The sequence below is a fragment of the Trachurus trachurus genome (genome assembly GCF_905171665.1).
Source record: "Trachurus trachurus genome assembly, chromosome: 5".
Lineage (NCBI taxonomy): Eukaryota > Metazoa > Chordata > Actinopteri > Carangiformes > Carangidae > Trachurus > Trachurus trachurus.
This window is the reverse complement of record NC_139896.1, coordinates 6,476,169-6,497,080: the sequence shown is the minus strand read 5'-3', so window position 1 is coordinate 6,497,080 and position 20,912 is coordinate 6,476,169. Positions and strand designations below refer to the sequence as shown.

Sequence of the window (20,912 nt, the reverse complement as noted above, 5' to 3'; positions counted from 1 at the left end):
GGAAATGTGTGAATTTAGAGAGAAATCATCAATGTGAAGATCATCATCTTTTCCCCCCCTACACTGATGAAAACAGAATTTATTAAGACAAGGGGAAAACTGAAATGCCACATTGACATCAGTATTCACATGTATACCTACCATGACCTTTTTTTTTTTAAATGTCTCTTGATCATCTCTGGAATATTTTTGCACCATCTCATCTGATTTGGAAAAGTGCACATCTGTATCTGTATCTGTATGAGGTGGCCTCCATCACTCCTAAACGGACGACGTTCATGACTTTATACGGAGCTACAGGTGGAGAGGGATGTCCATCGTTATTCTGGCGGAGAAACTTCCTGATCTGGGATTTATTATATATTATATACAGTATATATATATCTTTATTTCAGACTCAATAAAACAATAAAAGAGAATAAAGCTAAAACATAGAAATAGGGATTTACATCGTTGATATCAAAAATAGAAATTACTATAAAGTTAAAAAGAGACAACTGTACCAGTGTCTCCAGAACAGAGATTGATACCTGGTGGAATTACAGTTAATGTGGATCAAACTGTTAATTACTGTTGATTGCTTTACCCTTGACACAGAGGATGGGACTCCCTTGGAAAAGGGTTTCTTGTTATAAGTACTTGGGTATTTGGTTAGATGAAAATAAATTGTCTTTTAATTTACATGTTGCAGAACCTTTAAAGAAGCTGAAGTCTTTATTGGCATTCCTTTATAGAAATAAATCCTGTCTTCCTCAGCACTGTAGATGGCAGATAGTGCAAGCTACAGTACATTTCTATCCGTTTTAGATTATGGTGACATTATTTACATGGGGGTCAGCCCTATGTTCCCACAGCCCAATGATCCCACAGCCCTATGTTCCCTCAGGTTTATGTTGCCTCATTTCTAAGATATTTCTTATTTCTAAGAATTTTCTCAAAATGAAACTAAATCAAGTCATTTTTATTTTAAAGGGATGATTCGGAGTAATTTCAAACAGGGTCCTTTGCACCATGACCTACAAACTTTCTAATGCTTTGTTTACTACTACTAACACTATTTTTACTACTGTAGAAGTTTGTTGTCTAAATTGCACTAACTCATGGAGGTGAGTTTGAGGTGAATTTCGGTATCAGGGTTCGTCACTCAACCCTTTGTTGGAGTAGCGGTGTTGGAAGGGGTCAGCCCTATGTTCCCATGGGCCCTATGTTCCCAGATTTAGCTAAAAGCTACATTACATCTGTAGTCAACTGCTACTGGATAATGGGTTGGGTGTAATTGACTATCAAATTGGGAGAAATGGGGATAAAATCTGATGCAAATTGATCATTCAATTCAATTGAATTCAATTTATTTAAAGTGGGACAGTGCAAGTTCATGAACGAAACATAAAATCGTAAACAAGCCGGATTGTAGCCACAGGCTAATTTCCATCCGCTGTCCCATACATAGATGTTCCCTGGTACAAAATACAATAAATAAAAACAAAAGCATGTTTACAACAGTCAGCATGTTTGTTTATAAAGGAAATGTGGGAACATAGGGCCTAATTTTGGAAAGAAAAAAAAAACCTTAGAAATGAGGGAACATAGGGCTGTGGGAACATAGGACTGTGGGAACATAGGGCTGAGGGAACATAGGGCTGAGGGAACAAAGGGCTGAGGGAACATAGGGCTGTGGGATTATAGGGCTGTGGGAACATAGGCACGCTCCCATTTACATGCATGCTTCTCCCTCTGTTCTTAAACCACTCGATACAATTTGTCATTCAGCTATTAGATTTATTACGACATCACTGCCATCTCTATCAAAATGTGGGCTGGACTTCCCTGGCTCTAAGAAGGGAGCAGCACTGTGTATTGTTTATATATAAAGGCACTACTAGCCTACTGAGTTTCAGATCTTTTAAATATCCCACTCGTACACAAATCCCACTGGCTCTTACTGTAATATCCCAGCTGTTAAAACGGAGGTAGGGAAACTCGCTTTTTTAAAATTTTGCTCCTTTTAAATGGAATAATTTACTGTCTCGGCTTCAGTTGGATATACTGATTCCTTTTAATAATTTTTAATACATTCTTGTTGATCTCATGATTTCTGAATGTTCATGTGCTTCTTGAATTCACTTTGTGCTTCTGTTGAGTGTATATTATTATGGATATGTATTGCAATGTGTTCGAATTGTATTGTGCTGTAATCAGGGCGCCATTGGAAACGAGAGCTTGGCCCCCCTGAATAAATAAAGGTGATGAATGAATTATATGGTTTTCCAAGGCTTCAAGCCGACACATAAATCTATACAGGTTTCTGAGTACAGCGTTAAAGGTGCATTTACAAACATTTCACCATTATTTCATTCATGTCATTCAGGGAGGGTCGACTCCACTGTCCCTTCCCCTCAGTGAAAGTTTGCAGATTCTCTGTGAAAGACGAGGAGTAGCTGCGGGTAAAAATGAATTCCTTGTTCTGCTTATTGGTGCCAGACAGTTGTGAGAACAAAACTTTTTTCTTCTTCTTAAAAAAAAAAAAAATCATTATTGGCAGTTTTGACATTTGTGCTTTTTTTGAAAATGTACCCTAATATTGGTCATCGCCACAATCAGGAAGTACCCAGACTGCCACTGGTTGCACAACGTCATAGTCAACATTGTTTTGACGAGCGATGGGTTTCCTTCAGTGGTGTTACTACATCATGTTGGTGGTCAGAGAATTTTTCCATAGAGCGAGACGGACGTGCCGCAAGGAAAAAGGGTGAGTGTGACGTTTTTTATTCATTCACAATTAAATCTGATCTTTTTTCTTTTTCTTTTTCTTTTTCTTTTTCTTTTTCTTTTTCTTTTTCTTTTTCTTTTTCTTTTTAATAAGTGGGATTGAGATTGATTTTGAGATATTGGATATTTGTGTTTTTATATACGGTCGCATGGGGCCTTGTGTGTGTGTCATCAAATGAAATATAAGATTCAGTCATCTTTTTACAAGGATGTCTCATGATGAGCAAGGAAGTGGTGTGACGTGGTAAATCCATATTGTAGATACTCGTATTCATCATTTTTAATTAATAATCTAAAATTCACAACATAAATGTGAGTGTGGAAGAGTCAGTAAGTAACATGTGCCCGTTCTGAGTAGTGTATTATTGCTTCATGATGGCACCACTGACAATGGTTCTCCATTTTTTACTCAGAGAGTCGAAACCGTAGCTCAGCGAGCGTAGGCATCCAGTCATTACATAAGAAGCAGACGTGATCTTAACCACTAAAGAGACGAGAGGGAATTCAAAACGTAAACACTCAACTCCCGAATCGACTCTCTAAGTCTCTAAGAAGGACATACACCGCTCTAATTGACATGATTCATCTCAAAGAAAACTCATATTAACATAATAAAGTAAAAATATAATTAAAATGTCCATGCTCCATTAGTCAAATGTTATGAATGATATCTTTGCATGAGGTGAGCCGTCATCGCCGTAACGAGACTCTTCAGATCGTCCCACACTGACTTGAGAAGTGACTGGTGAATTGTGCTCGAGTAGTTTCAGCACAGAACCACTGAGTCAAGTCAGGACTCAGTCAAGTCTGGAGCAGACGCTAACGCACAAATGTTGTTACTAGATGCAGCGTACGTCAGGGTGCCATTTTCATTTTACAGATTCTTCACACACACATTCGTCCCAGACTGTGTGCGGTGGTAATAGCCGATGACTTCAAGCCCTGACAAACACTTCTCTACCTTTAGCCCAGTTTCTGTAAACACACCAACGGCACACAGATACAGTAGTTTCTCAGGCCTGTGCTGTGTGTAGTACTACTTCTGTTTTTATACAGTGAATATCAAAGTGTGATCAAGTGAGCTTGTGTATGTGTGTGTGTGTGTATGTGTGTGCAAATATGCATATATGCCAATAGGGTGAGACTGGCTACTTACAGTTACGGTAAGTTAAGATACAGCAAGGCTGCTGCTGGTAAATGTATATGGGTCACGTTTGAGGTTAGTACATCAGCCGACTGAGTTTACACTCTAGTGGTTCCCACATACTGACTGCAGCTCTGCAGGATGTGAGACACTCAGCAGGTGATAACAGCTGTCATCATCTTAAAAAAAATAAATAAAAAAAAAAGAATTCAAAGGAGGCATGCATTATTATTAGTAAGCAATTTCTTTAATTAGCAAAAATAAAACAACAATTTGATAAATCTATAATAAATATATTGGAACATAAATAAATATATATAAAAAAGCAGTGAGCATTTTGGTCCATTTTGGTCCAGACTCAATATGGTCCTACATGTGCTCAGGAATAGGTAGGTCAGGTAAAACATATGTCCACAGGACAAGACAATTATGAGGAGTAATTGAGTTCATCGTCAGGCTGAAGTCGCTCTGTTTCTGTGCCGATTGGACGCCAGGTATCCCTCAATGTAGTTAAACAGCAGATCCAGCTCGCCCATGGCTTTATACAGGCCTTTACTCTGCAACTGCACACAAACACATGTTTCACTTCATTAACATGCAATGTAAATAAAACAACAACAACAAAAAACAAGCATGCATGTGCTCAACAGAAATTCTTCCACTTAAGATGAATCTTGACACTCACCTGGGTGTAACTGGAGTTTAGGTTTCTGATGTCAAAGTGTCTTTTGCAGGAGAAGTAGTTTCTCTGTTAAGAAGAAAGAAAAGAAAGATGTTACCACAGGGGTTAAAAACCTTCTCTGAGTTTCTACTAGCTACCAATCTGGGGCAAACCCGAATGAGTTAAGGGGCTGTAGTTTGGGATTTGTCTATTGCAATCCCTTAAAAGTGGTGAGAGACCTGAGCAGCATGAGATATAAACTTGATGAGCCTCATGTTCTCTACATCCCTCCTGGATGATGCAAAATTAGGAATCACTGTCTAATGCCAGATTAAAATCCTGTAAACTCTTCACTCCCCTCCTTTTTTCTTTTTTTTACTGGGGGATGCTGGGACAGATTTTGGATGCAACACAGTCAATTGACCCACGTGGTCCCGGTGTCTACATTAACCCCCCTCGGTGCAGTGAACACAACTCAACTCCCTCGTGGAGCAGACGTGCAGCTTACAGTCAAAACTGAGACTTTAGACTACGAAGTTTCGGATCAATCTTATCTTTGATCACTAAAATATTCAACAACAACATCAATCAATCACACAGTCTCGTCCTCAGCTCTTGAACCCACGCGCCACTGACTGACTGACTGACTGACTGCTGCACGTATTTACATCTCCTGCTGCTCTGCCGTAGGAGGACACACACAGACACACACGTGCTGCCTGCGGATATATACTCACACATTTGGTCACATCGCTCTTGAGCTGATCGAAGATCTGCTGTATCGACTCCATGTGAGGCTTCAGGCTCCTGGTGTGCTCCGTTACTTCCGCCATGGCCGTCGGCAGCACCGTGCTCAGGTAAAAGTCCAAGATGTTGTTCATGGCGTAGCAGCCGAACTGGCTCTGAAGAAGAGGAAGGAAGCGACCAGCCGGTTACATTAACTCTTTAGTCGGAGGCTGCTCTGCTCTGCTCTGCTCTGGTCTGGATGCTTGCTTTTGTCGGAAGTTAGAGGCTCTGCGTATTTTCTATTATATCTCTCTTTTTTTATATTATTTAACACAACTTATGAACTTATTGGAGCGTTTAAATAGAAAAAAACTTACATTAAAAGAATCCTCGACGGTCTGGTCCAGCAGAAATGTGTCTAAGTCATTGTTTGCTTCCTAAAGAGAAAGAAAAACAAAAGCTGAGTGAGTGTGAGGCTGCAGACAGACTGACTGACAGACTGACAGGAGAGTCCAGCAGCACTGACAGGACGCCTGGCTGCTGAGCTCTGTCCACATGATGCTGCACCTCCTGCAGAGTAGCAGCTGCTGCTTGAGGTTGTAGTAGTAGCCTAGTAGTACTCACATAGTAGTCTCTGATCTGGGAATAGTCCTCTCTGAGCTTCTTGAGCCTGACAGGGAAACCCTCCACGAATCTACAGCACTGGTTGTTGCACATCGGCACGGCCCGGCTGCTGAGGAACAGAGACAGGAGGACCAGGACTGACAGGAGGAGGACAGACTGAGGAGGATTCATGATGCTGCTGGTGGAGCTGGTGGAGCTGGTGGAGCTGGTATCTTCTGGCTGCAGACGAGAGTGTAGAAGAGCAGAGTGGGTCCTCAGGTGCTGATGAGCTGCTGCTGCTGCTGCTGCCTGGAGTCAATCTGACGTAAGTTTGACCTCTGAAGTTTGACCTCTTCTCTGTATGTTTCTCAGAGGAAGTGCATACTTTTTGGCTCATCTTGTCTCCATTTTATAGTGAAAATTTGTTCTAAAGGTGTGGGCGGGACTAACAGGAAGAAACGGGTTAAACACACGAGGGGAAAATCTCTTTCAGCATCATACATTACACACACATGGGTTTGTCCTCGTATGAGGCGAGCTGGTGTTATTGATGATTATTGATCATGACCCAAGGAAAAAAAAAAAAACCTTCTGACTTTTTGGAATTTTGATATGGCATCATTGCATTGCATAACTACTTAAAAATACCACCCAGTCACACACACACACATACACTTACACACACACACACACACATATGAATATATGTATATAGATATATATTTATTATTATATTATGAACATTTTTTACATTTTACTATTATATTAATATACTATCATCACATTATATCATATACTACTAGTCTTTATCCACTACACTAACACAGATATGAAATTTGCAGAAATATGTTTTTAAAATGATATTTAAAGTAGTAAATCAAGTAAATCATGTAAGTAATATAAGACATTAATTCCATGCACTGTAACAATAACAGAGGAAATCAAACCACCCACAAAGAAATGATATTAAGTTGCGGTTGAGATTCGATGACGCTGTGGATTCTCTTTCTGTGTTCGACATACGCAACGAGACTCCCTCAAGAGCATATCACTGACGTTGCTGAAAGTGACAGTGATGCAGAGATTCCATTATCGGCGTGAAAGACAAAATAGTTAATGAATTTTGCACATTTCTATATTTTTTAATCTATGAATGAACAGAGGGGGAAGAGAAAGGAGAAACAGAGCTGAAGCAAGGTGCATGGTTGATCAACACGTGCCAACAGAGCAGCACATGGTTGCCCTTTGCCACTTTAGGGTTTTCCTCTGTTTACATTTCCTCATATATGTAACATATATACACAAACATATCCTGTAGGCCTAGAAAAGGAGAAACCCCCGTGGAGAAGTTGGACTCTTGGTGCCCTCAGCTGTGGCAGCATTAGTGGTATTTTCCCTGCAGGACAGTACTTTTTCTGGTGTACAAACGTCCACTCACATTCACACTGTGTCTCAGACTGTACTGTTCACATATTCATGTTGGGCAACACTGGTGTTTTGAAAAGTACAGGAGGGAAAATTAGTCCAAGTTAATAATAATTATTCATCCACAGTCCGTGCGAATGAACTGCAGGATGATGAGCTGTCATTCATTCAGGATAAAGTTACAAATACTGTGGTAAGTTTTTGAGTCACAACATTAGCAAATAAACAAAACAAAAGGCACCAAGGGGAAATATGGAAGACCTGAGCACCGGTACTGGACATTTAATAACACTTACCGTCTCTAATATTTGAGAGTTCATTCACACAATGTAAACTAAATACCGAAACAGTCAAGAAACCCAGCATTCATTCATACTTGGAAATGTAGGGAGGGGGGGTCAGTTTGAGACTGTAAATCGGAAAAAGGGGAATTAGTTCCCAGAGAAATGTGTCAATTGCGAAATAATACATGTAAGAGTGGACACAGAGAAGTGCAGCTACATGCAGAAAAGTCGAGGTTATTGCACATGCACATGCAGATTAACAGCAGACGATCAAAAGGATGAGAATTTCTCTTATTAACACACTTTTTATGGGCTGTGATGACAGTGCAGAACATAAGGATGCAACAGCTTCTGGGGTCTTTGAAGCAATATATATTTAAATATACATATGAGAGAGTTCATTTCAGAAATTTAAATGAGTCAGCATGTGTGCAGTTTATGGGAAACCCCTCTTAATGTGAGCAGCGGCATGTAAACGAGAAAAGAGAGAAGCATATACGTTCTCTCTTCGCCAATAGATGTTTGATTTCACGATGTGCGGTTGAAGTTGCATTTTTAGATGCTTCTACATCTGCAGATATCCCACTCACTCTGCGGCTTTGTTTATGTGTATGCAAGAGAGATTTTTGAGTTGTCATTTATCATGACATACAGTTTTGTTTTGTTTTTAATCTTTTTCACTAAGCAGCAGCCTCTCTCATTTTTAGCTCTTAGTCAGTGTGGCTCTTCCCTTTGCCCACAAGTATCACTCAAAACTGGCGTGTACCAGAATTGACCAGAGAAACTGCTGAGTGATAAAACCAGAGTCACACTAACCAATGAGACAGCTGTTCACAGAAATGGAGAGCTGTGGCAGGATGAATAAGAAGTCAGTGTGGCAATAATATGCTCTAATAAGCCGATTATTAATAATTTCTATTATTGGCTTGTTGCTTTATTTAGAAACATTAGAATAAAACTCTAAATGGTGATTCATTTTTGATGATTCTTTTTTTTTTTTTTTTTGTGATTGACACCAAAGGCACGTGAGTCTTTTTTTGATTGTGTGAATCTCTTCTGATGAAATGAGAGCTATTAATAAGACTCTGCCAGTAAACTGTCGCTCCTTGTGCCCCGTTGCACACGGCCTCCTAGAAATGGGGGCCGAAGCCTGAAGGCTGAAGCTGAATCATTCAAATCTTATCTGACACGTTTCACTTTCCACGTCCGATTTGGAGACGATCATATGTTAATAGCCGTGAGTGTGTGAAAAAAAAAAAAAAAAAAAACGAATTTCTGATGATGATTACTAAGCAACTGCTGCAGCACATTACCTGAAACTGCTGATATCATATCCAGTTGAGTCAACTACCCCCATTTTCTTTTTTTTTTCTTTTTTCTCTCTTTGCGGCACAAACCACACAGCGGAACACCAGATTACAAACGAATTTTGAATTTACAAATTGACAATAATTGGATGTGGAGTGGAGCAGTTGTTCAGCTGTTTTGTCCTCCATGGGTTTTTGTCTTCCGCCTCTCCTCTCCGCTCGGCTCAGGGTGACATTGTGAATGTTTTGTATGTGCATGTACATTTTTTTTGTGTCTGCATGGCGTGCAACTGACACCTTTAGAGGAAACTGATCCGTCTTTACAAACAGATTCACCACATTTCGTCTTTCACTTTCACACCGGTCGTCTTGTTTGACACTCCATGTGACTGTGTGTTAGCATCCAGTCCTTCCACAGGTCTGTTTCTGTTATTGTTTATGTCGAGTGCTTATTGTTGTGCGTATACGTATACATAAACACTCCTGATAAAGTATCTGTGTGTCTGTGTGTGTGTGTGTGTGTGTGCTGCTGTTTTTGGTGTTATTTTTCGCATCAGGGTTAAAGAAAAGAGGAAACTATATATGTGAGGTGTCCGAGGGTCATGGTGATGGTGAATGACAGCAGAGCGAAACTGTCCCGTCCCTCCTCTCGCGCGCTCACTCATTCTCTCACCACTCACATGTCAGTGGATGCAGTGATCGGTCGTATGATGGCATGGGTGGACGCCTGTGACCAGGATAATGCAGAAGCGAAAAGGAAACATTCTTGGAGTTTTCATCAGGTTTCTGCGAATGACCTCCAGCGACTCTTCTGGACTTCACATGAATCCTTTTAGTCATTCATCCTTCCTCTCACATCCGCCCATCATCATGGCAGAACATGACCTCTATGTTTAGTTTAGTTAGTGCATTTCTTTATCTACCCTGTTGATCTCAACAATTGCATATTCGTGGCAGATCTTTAAAAAGAACAATTTTCCTATGATACTGAAATGTAGTAGGAAACTTGAACGGAAATTGGAAAACTGAAAATGGCATTCAAATGTGACCTTAAAAAAAGATAAGTTTAGACTTCCTCCGAAACCTTATCGTCTCTGTGCCGAGCTGAGCCAGCACTTAAGACGAAAGTATCACTGTAAATCCAAAATAAAAGCATCCCCCGTTCTTCTGCTGACCCAGTGTCTTTTTGGGGTGGAGGTGAAATTTTGAGATTGCACAATGTTCCACAAGTCTAATCATGGACGTTATCGATAATGTCAGATGTAATCTGCCCGTATCATGTCATCTGAACGATGCCCTCATGGCACTTTATTCTACATTCTTTTTTTTTTTCCTTTTTTTGATGTGTTTTGGTACAAGTGCGTAAGCACAGGCGTACAGTTTGTCCATTAGCATATGTGCCTGTGATGGTGTTAACCACACTTATGCAAGCACTGCTCAAATATGACAGCTCATATTTTTTCCACAGTGTTCAAACATCCAAATGCTGCACTAGTGAAAGTAAAAAAAAAGAACCCATTTTCTGAATGCAATTTTTTTCGACGGTGAATCACAGTTTTACTGATTTATAATATCACATTCGGTTCTCGGTTTGTTGGCCCGATGTGAGACGATGACACTCCTGGTGAATCGAATGCAAGATAACACTCCGACTTTGGGCTCATTTATTTGAAAGAAGAACTAAATTAGGGAGGACCTGACAGGACATACAGTAGGACGCCGACGCCGTGACACACTGACATCTAAATTTCAGTGTTAGGCTAATCTTAAAATACTTAGTGATTCATATGCAGCTTAACGTTTGGAGTTTGGAGACCTTGGACAGCGGTTATATGAACTTCCAAACTCTCTGATTCCTGTGGAGTTAAGCAGCGATGTGGCCTCTTCCCCTTTAGCAAGAACTGTATGATGCACATCCACAATATTATGAAATACTTTGATCTTTCACGCCATCGCTGAACTTTTCCCCTTCTCTGTCACAATCCGCAATGTGCCTCATGTTAATATTTGCAGATAGGAAAGGGGGATATTTGGACACTTTTTTGAATGTAGTCAAAATGAAGGTGTTTTTTTTCCGGGGTGGGGTCCGTTATGATTTGGATCAAGTGACAGAAATGACAAATAATCACTTGTGTTCCTGAAAGGCACAAGAAACAATTAGGGTGTTTTTGTATGAAAACAGAAACTAACTTATGTTGTGTTTTCTATGAACCACAGCTTAGTGGAGACCAGACACATGATCTTTAGTTCCTCACAGCCCTAGATACACACATACAGTACAAACAATGGCCATGTTTAACCTTCATTCAGAAGGAGATATCTGATGAGTTTTAAATGTACAGTGATTTAAGTTGAAGTTTTCATCCCACTAAATCCCCTTATAGTTAGTTTTCCCTTCTCTTTCCCTCTCTCTTATCACACAGCAGTACATCATTAACCTTCTGTCTCCTCTGTCTGTCTTCAGTCTGCAGGTTTCAGGATCCAGATGTGATGCTGCTGCTGCTGCTGCTGCTGCTGTGAAGGAGATTTTTCTGACTCTCGACACTGTGAAACGGAGCCTGTGAACAATAGGCGGCCAACTCGAGCTGCGCTGCTTCAATTACATTCACACACACACACACACCCCTCCCAATTTGGCAGAAACTTCAAATAATCATGTATAATTATGTAACATTACGACACATAAAGCCGGTGCATATTCTCATTTGCCCAGGTCATAGTATTTCAAAGGAGGTTAAATCGAAAGTAACTGGACTCAGTTATTTGAACTGATGAAGCCTCTTGGATGAGAGGTGAAAGAAACGTCTTCCTAGACAAATAACTAAGTCCAGTTGCTTTCGATTTAACCTCCTTTGAAATACGACACATAAAGTAAATACTCAGAACTACTTGCACTTTTAAAACAACTCAGTCTCGTAATGTTACATGAATATTATACAGCACTTGTCATTAATAACATCATTAATGGGTTAGACTCTCACCAACACTGCGCAGCTCTTTTGATTGATTTGTCAAAAGCCTTTGACACTGTAGACCACACACAACATCCTGTTACACAAACTCTCGTCCATCGGCCTTGATAGCCTCTCTCTCAACTGGTTGTCCAACTATCTCACTGGGAGAACGCAAGCAGTTGCTGCAGATGGATTTAGATCCAACTCGCTTTCATTGCACAAGGGTGTTCCGCAAGGGTCCATTCTTGGTCCCCTTCTATTCTCTCTTTATGTTAATAATATTGCTCCCTCCTCCCCAGCCTGCAATATCCATTATTACGCAGACGATACTATCTTATATACAGTAGCATTGCTCCTACTCTCAACTCAGCTGTTGATCATCTACAATCCGCCTTCAACCGTTTCCAGTTGTCTCTTGTAGCTCATAAACTTGTACTGAATTCTGGCACAACTAAATAAATGTATGTTGTTCACAAGGTCCCACGAAAACATCTCCACTCTCAGTATTCACACATTAGATGGTCAACTTATCATGTGGATCACCTTATCAACAAGTTTAGGTCTAGAATTGGTTTCCTATATAGAAACATGTCCTGCTCCTCATCACAGAGTAAGAAGATTATTGCTCACGCCTCTGTAATGTCTCTTCTTGATTTCAACGATGTAATATACTGTATATGCATGCCTCAGCCTCAACACTGAAACCCCTAGACGCTATCTTTCATGGTTCCCTATACGCTCTATCACCGGGGACCCATAGGCTATTCAACACACCACTGCACTTTATATAGCAAGGTGGGCTGGCCATCTCTCACCATCCACAGAGAACAGCACTGTCTACTATTCTCTACTCCCAGTCCCACATCAGACTCCACGTCCCTTACACCACAAACTCAGAATTAGGATAAACTGCCTTCTCCTTCTATGCCCCACACCGATGGAACAAATAACAAAACTCACTGGAAATCGATAGACTTATTATCTCAAAGTTGTGCTGTGCGTGGCCCCATGAAATAAAAGTATTTTTCGACACTGTTCTCGATGGATACTTGGAAACACTAGTGATTGATACATTTTACAGCCTATTAGTCAGATTGGCATGACAACTGTTAACTATTCATTATTTCCTTCTGCAATAAACGACTTCTGCCTGTGACATCCGGACGCCTGGTCATCATCCTGTTTTATCCACCTCCACAATAATATCACTTATAATTATTATTATTAGCTACATGTGGTTATATTTAGATGCTTAGATCATAATAACAATAACTGCTGTCTTGGCATCTGTTAATATTAATCACACTAATGCATCTATGAGTAGTAGTAACGCAGTAATTCTCCTTCCTAATTCCACCCTTCTTGTGAGAAAATGCGTGTTGTGATTTGGTGCCGTGCAGTTTTATCTGTAAATGTTACTCACATGGGACGCATCTGATGTGTCACCGCTGATCGAAGGCCTCCATGAAACGACAGCACTGGTTGTTGCACATCTGAGTAGAAGATGTGGTGAAGAGGGACAGGAGGACCAGGAGGAGGACAGGCACACCAGAAGGTCTCACTTCCAGACAATTAGCTCAGTGAGTTAGGAGCTGGTTCTTGGTGTCTGAGGTTGTGGGTTCAAGTCCTAGTGAGGTTGGACACTTCAAAATACCAGATGTCCTCAATGGTGGTGTCACAGCACTTTCCTTATTCTTACGAGGAAATCCTACTGTACTTCCCATGCACGTTTAAATTTTTAAACTTTGAAAATTCCTACCGAACCAACGGTACATGCTACAGTTTTGCAACTTTCACCAAAATGTAGCCCCAATACTGCTGATCATTAAAGCAGAAGTAAGCGATCCGGTCGTTTTGGCTAATGCTGCGTTCCAGGCAGGCTTTTGAAACCGTAAATTACAGCTTCAAGTCACGACTTACGACTTTGTAGCGTTCCAGGCAACCCACTCGTGTTTTTCCGACCTGTTTTACCGGTGAAAGTCACTATAACGGCCACTCGTAACTTCTGACCCGTGAACTCGTACCAGATCGAACTGGTACGACTTCACAGGTCGGAAAAACACGAGTTACGGGCTGCCTTGAACGCACCATAACAGTCCTCGTCCCTACGTCACCACATTCACGGCGTCCCTTGGCTGCACACACAGCCCTGCATGCCGTTCTCTCTCCTCATTGGATAAAAACTGTAGGATACGAGAAATGTTTTCTCTTCGGCTCAGAGCAGAGCAGAGGGACTGACAGACCCGTGTTTCAGTCCAAACACTCTATGTAAGTGATTGCTGTCGGAAGATATAACTATTTAAGACTTATATTAACACAAATATTCCACTTACTTCTGCTTTAAACTCATTACAAACTAGAAAAAACATTTTCATAAGGAAAATGCGTGTGAATACTGAAAATGCACGTGATTTGCTGCTGTGCAGTTTTATCTGTAAATGTTACTCACATGGACGTGACTGGTTTGTGAAGAATCACCGCTGATCGAAGGCCTCCATGAAACGACAGCACTTGGTTGTTGCACATCTGAGTAGAAGATGTGGTGAAGATGGGACAAGAGGACCAGGAGGAAGAGGAGGAGGAGGAGGAGGAGGAGGAGGAGGAGGAGGACAGGCTGAGGCGTCATGGTGATCATATCTTGCTGGTTCAATGCAGTCAGTCAGAGTTGGTTTTCTGAGCTCTGGCTGGAGAAATATTCGTGTCTCTGTTCTGCTCTGGAGGTTGGAAGATAATGAATGCCTCGGCTTTTAGTCCGAGTTGGCTCTGTAAAGGTGTGGGAGGAGACTAACAGGAAGAAATGGGCTAAACACATGAAAGGAAAACTTTTCCACCATCACACATTACACGCATGGGTCGGTTCGTCCTGGTATGAGACAAGGCTGGTACCAGCCTGTGTGTGTGTGTGTGTGTGTGTGTGTGTGAGTGAAAGAGAAGTGTGATTTGCATGTGGTTTTGGTTGCTGTTGACATGTTTCTACCCACTTTAGAGTGTCTTTTTCATGTGTGTATCACGTGTGTTAGGCTACTGTATGTGTTAGGTGTGTGTGTGTGCAGGGCCGTTGCTAGGAAATCTGGGCCCCCTGAAAGAATACCAAAGTGGGCCCCTGACTTTTGCACTTTTTTTCTTAGACTACGTACTGTACGTATTATCATTTTTTATTTAGCCTACTTTATTTTGATGCTAATGCAGCATTACTATGAGTATTAGTCAGGGTCTTATGCAGAATAATTCAGTCATACAAAGATTAGACTACTGGGGTGTTTTGTGGGCTCTACTGGGCGCTGGGCCCCTAGAATTATCATCACCTTTCTCCCCTATACAACGGCCCTGTGTGTGTGTGTGTGTGTGTGTGTGTGTGTGTGTGTGTGTGTGTGTGTGTGTGTGTGTGTGTGTGTGTGTGTGTGTGTGTGTGCCATGTTATGTACATACTCATCACACATTGCCACACGCTTTAGCTCTTAGAGAGAAGAATCCAGAAGCAACACAAGTCATAGTGAAACTCAGAATACCAGGAATGACCAGAGAAACTGTTCAGTGAACGTCTCACACTTCAGATCGCTGTTCACGGAAATGGTCTGTTGTGACGGCGCGTGCGTGCGTGTGTGTGTGTGTGTGTGTCTGTGTGCGTGCGCGCGTGCATGTATGTGTGTGGCATTGTATGCAGCTGGTCTGTAAGTGATGCAATCTATCACAAGATTTACTCATTATCACATGTACTGAACATCATCACTGCAGCGGTCAAAAACAGTGACTTACTGTTTATAAATGAAATAAACATAACTAATAAATACTAAAAGTGCAGTGGATTAAAAACAGAGTGGCATGTGTAACCTTTAAGGTGCACAGGGGCTTCAATAAAGAGGCTGCAACAGTCAGTGTGGGTCATATACATGCCATTTATTATACAATAACTAAAACTCTCAGAACATAGACAAGAAAGAGCAAGAGGACAGACAGTGGTATACGGCTGGGAAACCAACCACTCACTGCTAGGGCACTGGGAGTATACGACTAAGTATTCAAAAGAAATATAAACCAGACACACTTCAAATAAAACACCACACTAATAACAATGTGCAACCACAAACCATATCACCATCTAAAGTGAACTCCCAGCATCCCAACCGGTGAATGGAGGACCCCACCAGCCGCAGAATGTTAAAAACTCAAACTCAAATCCTACTAAACAATAAAAACAAGCCTCTTGATTAACTATCTTGCACTGTATCATATTGCACTGTACCTATTGGTTTTCGCTGTGTATTATTGTCCACTGTACACTGTTTTATGTATTATGACTTTTGTGTTCTTGTCTTTGTGTTTTTTAATGGCCTGAGGTCTTTTTTTTTAACATCATCATGGGACTACAGTTGTAAGTTAGCTTTTGGCTAACACTGGCACATTTACAGCAATGTAAAAAGTACTGTAATGTGCAGTGTCCTCTAAATAAATAGATAAATAAGACTGAAAACAATAAAATCAATAAGGCTAAAATATGTGAAACTAAACTTAAAAGAATAGTTCACCCAAAATTTCATTCATTATCTACTCACCCTCATGTCGACTAAGGGCTGGGAGAAGTTTCAGAGTCCTCCGTGCCTTCTCGGAGTTACAGGGGGGCTCGGCGCAGCACTGTATGTCCATGACAGTGGCGAACGGTGCTCACTTATCTTTGTCCAAAACACCAAAAAACATCCAAATACCTCCATACTCCTCGTCTGTAATGTCCCTCGGACCAGGAAGAGCAGTGCTGGGAGCTTCCGCTACAAACAAGCTTAAAATATAGACTTATTGAATTTTTTTCGGAACAATTTCTCATGTCGGGGCTTCAATACAAGAGGGACATTACAGACGAGCAGCATGGAGGTATTTGGATGTTTTTTGGTGTGTCTTTTTCGACGAAGAAAAGTGAGCCCCATTCACAACCGTCATATGGACATGCAGTGCTGCGCGGAGCCCCCCCCCCGTAACTCCGAGAAGGAACGGAGGACTCTGAAAATTCTCACAGCCCTTAGTCGACATGAGGGTGAGTAGATAATGAGTGAAATTTGAATTTTGGGTGAACTATCCCTTTAACCACTCCCTTCACACGCCTAAACCCAACTGACAGAGTAGAGGGCATCGTGATAAGCCAATAGTAGGCCATAGTAGGAAAAATAATTTTGCAAACAGGACGGCCACTCCGCCTCAAATTTGAGAAACTGCGGCTAGTAAATGATTAGGATGACGTCAGCCCTGGTATGTCGGGGATAATGTCTGTGAAGGTTCTCAGTCATCCAGGTCATCTTATTCTTCTTCCTCCCCAGGAAGTTTAAACCCCATACACACAGTCACATGACCACCCCTCCAGTTTCGGGGGTGTGGTCCATCATGGATCTATAATAAGAATAATATAATACATCTAAAACCGTCTTTGATACATCCATGGTGTGGTCATGTGACTCGAGTCTCGGGGGTGTGGTCCATAGATCTATAATAAGAATAATATAATACATCTAAAACCGTCTTTGATACATCCATTAGTGGTCATGTGACTCGAGTCTCGGGGGTGTGGTCATGTGACTTTGGTTTCACCAGAGACCAATCATAGGACCACCCACTCTGGGTTTAAATACCTGGGTTTCTGGCATTAGTTTCAGAACTGAAGACGCCTCTTGGATGAGGATGAGGGGTGAAACGTCTTCAAGCAAGAGAGGAAGTCCAGTTGCTTTTTACTATCAGGGTTTACACACACACACGGGGTCACAGATAGACACACAATCAAACACACACACCCCAAAGAATACATTCTTATTAGGGCAATGGCCTGGTAGGAGGTGAAGACCTCCTAAGGGGCAAGGGAAAACTCATCACTGGGGGATATCAGTCACAGCACGTTTATTACTATTATTGGACTGTTATCATATTTCAATTTGAATAAATTAATTTCCCTTGGGGATTAATAAAGTATTCTTATTCTCAGTCTTATTTGTTCTTATATACTATTAGTAAATATTAATATTAATGATAATAACAATAATTGCTGTCAAAAAGTTTGGGGACCCCTGGTCAAAATTTCTGTTAATGTGAACAGTTAGAGTGAACGATGAAATTATCTCCAAAAGGCTTAAATTTACAGATGACACATTACCTTTATACATTTTAAAAATATTGTTTTTTCTTCTTTTACATTTTCAAAATGAAAGAAACGGAAAAGGGCCTGCAGCAAAGGTTTGCCCCCCCCCCCCCCCCCCCCCCCCCTGGAAACTATCACAGTGTAAATAGTAGTAAATATCTTGTCTGATACCTTGGTCAAAGTTATCTGAGCTCAAGTCTCCTGGGTTTCCCGTTCTTTTGCAGGCTGCTGCTTTGTTTCCCTTTTTCACTCTAAAACTAAAACAAAAATAATACACTGATACTGATTAAAATATTGCAAAAAGTGCTTCATGACTAACTTTATGCTTTTTGGAGATCATTTAATCTTCCACTTGTTTAACTGTACTTTAACATGGGGTGCTCAAATGTTTTCCTAGCTGCAAGTATTGACCACATGCAATACTCCTATGAATAGTAGCAATGGGTAATTCTCTCCTTACCTTGAGATAATGCAGGTTTCTTATCTGTGAAGAGTCACCACTGAGCTTCCAGGCTTCCAGGAGAAGACAGCACTGGTTGTTGCACATGGGAGTAGAAGCTGTGCTGAAGAGAGACAGGAGGACCAGGAGGAGGACAGACTGAGGAGTCATGATGCTGCTGCTGGTGGAGTCGTCTTCTGGCTGCAGAGCAGAGTGGAGAAGAGCAGAGTGGGTCCTCAGGTGATGATGAGATGCTGCTGCCTGGAGTCAATCTAACTGGGGTTTGACTTCTGATGAGAGAAATATTCTTCTCTGTAGAGGAAGTGCATACATTTTGGCTCGTGTGGTCTCCTTTATTTATAGTCAAAATTCCTACTAAAGGTGTGGGCGGGACTAACAGGAAGAAACAGGAAAATCTTTTTCAGCATCATACATTACACACACACATGGGTCTTCACATGCATGAGCTAGTGTTATTGATGATTATTGACCATGATCCAAGTGAACAGAAATGAAAAAGGGATGTGGTCATGATCTGATGATGCTGTGGATTCACTCTTTTTTTCTTTTTTTCTTTTTTTGCAAACACTGTGACACACAAACTTCACTTATATATGAAGTCATCATTCTGTATTTCATTCACACAGACTGAATGAATTATCACTTGGAATAATTTTCCCCACTGGTCACCAGAAGATGTCTAGGCTACTGTCCAGCAGGGAAAATCCACAATAAGAAGGGTTTCCCACTGATGACTCGTTTAAATTTCTGAAATGAACTCTCGTATGTACAGTATATTTAAATCCAGAGACTCCAGAAGCTGTTGCATCCTCATGTTCTGCACTGTCATCACAGCCCATAAAAAGTGTGTTAATAAGAAAAATTCTCATCCTTTTGATCACCTGCTGTTAATCTGCATGTGCATGTGCGATAACCTCGACTTTTCTGCATAGCTGCACTTCTCTGTGTCCACTCTTACGTGCATTATTTCGCAATTGACACATTTCTCTGGGAACTAATTCCCCTTTTTCCGATTTCCAGTCTCAAACTGCCCCCCCCCCCCCCCCCCCCCCCCCCCCCCCTCCCTACATTTCCAAGTATGAATGAATGCTGGGTTTCTTGACTGTTTCGGTATTTAGTTTATATTGTGTGAATGAACCCTTTAGATTAGAGACGGTAAGTGTTATTAAATGTCCAGTACTGGTGCTCAGGTCTTCCATATTTCTCCTTGGTGCCTTTTGTTTTGTTTCGTTGCTAACGTTGTGACATATAACCTTAATTACCACAGTAGCCTATTTGAACTTTATCCTGAATGAATGACAGCTCATCATCCTGCAGTTCATTCGCACTTTCGCATTTACAAAACACCAGTGTTGCCCAACGTGAATATGTGAACTGCACAGTCTGAGACACAGTGTGAATGTGAGTGGACGTTGCGTACACCAGAAAAAGGCCTGTCCTGCAGGGAAAATACCACTAATGCTAAGACGTATAGGTACAAATGCATGCGCAGATTATAATGTGGGAAACACAATCTTCTTAATCTACCTAACTCAAAGCCGTAAGATAATAAATAAACAGGAAGAGGATTTAAATGAACCCATTCCAGGTGTAACTTGGCAGAAATGTATCTAAATCTACTCAGATTGCAAAGTGACATGCTATCATTCATGATTATAATAATATTTCACTCCAAAAGAACAGATCATAACCCTAACCCGATATTTTGACATGTCTTATTGCTTGATTTTTTTTTTTTTTTTGGATAAAGAGAGTCTCTGGAGGTTCTTGTCAGGTAGACATAAACCAACCAACCATATTGGATAATTCCTCATGTCACCAACTATCTTCTCAGTCCTCCAACAAACTTCTCCACGGGGGGTTTCTAGGCCTACAGGATATGTTTGTGTACATGTTACATATATGAGGAAATGTAAACAGAGGAAAACCCTAAAGTGTGTCAATGAGATGTAGGGGCAACCATGTGCTGCTCTGCTGGCACGTGTTGATCAACCATGCACCTTGCTTCAGCTCTGTTTCTCCTTTCTCTTCCACCTCTGTTCATTCATAGATTAAAAAATATAGAAATGTGCAAAATTCATTAACTCTTTTCTCTTTCACGCCGATAATGGAATCTCTGCATCACTGTCACTTTCAGCAACGTCAGCGATATTCTCTTGAGGGAGTCTCATTGCGTATGTCGAACACAGAAAGAGAATCCACAGCGTCATCGAATCTCAACCTCAACTTAATATCATTTCTTTGTGGGTGGTTTGATTCCTCTGTTATTGTTACAGTGCATGGAATAATGTCTTATATTATTTACATGATTTACTGCTTTAAATGTCATTTTAAAAACATATTTTTGCAAATTCCATATCTGTGTTAGTGTAGTGGATAAAGACTAGTAGTATATGATATAATATGATGATAGTATATTAAAATAATAGTAACATGAAACATTTTTCATAATATAATAATAATG

At 40.9% G+C, this 20,912-nt stretch overlaps 1 protein-coding gene across 1 annotated transcript; it reads right to left on the bottom strand.

The window, feature by feature from the left end:
* Nucleotides 1-4,320: 4,320 nt before the first annotated feature.
* il10 (interleukin 10) lies at nt 4,321-6,071 on the bottom strand (the record flags this gene model as incomplete). The annotated part of the gene is made up of 5 exons (XM_083971241.1): nt 4,321-4,476; nt 4,599-4,661; nt 5,312-5,476; nt 5,678-5,737; nt 5,925-6,071. Coding segments are annotated over 5 exons (546 nt in total), but the record flags the coding sequence as incomplete, so codon positions are not given.
* Nucleotides 6,072-20,912: the final 14,841 nt, after the last annotated feature.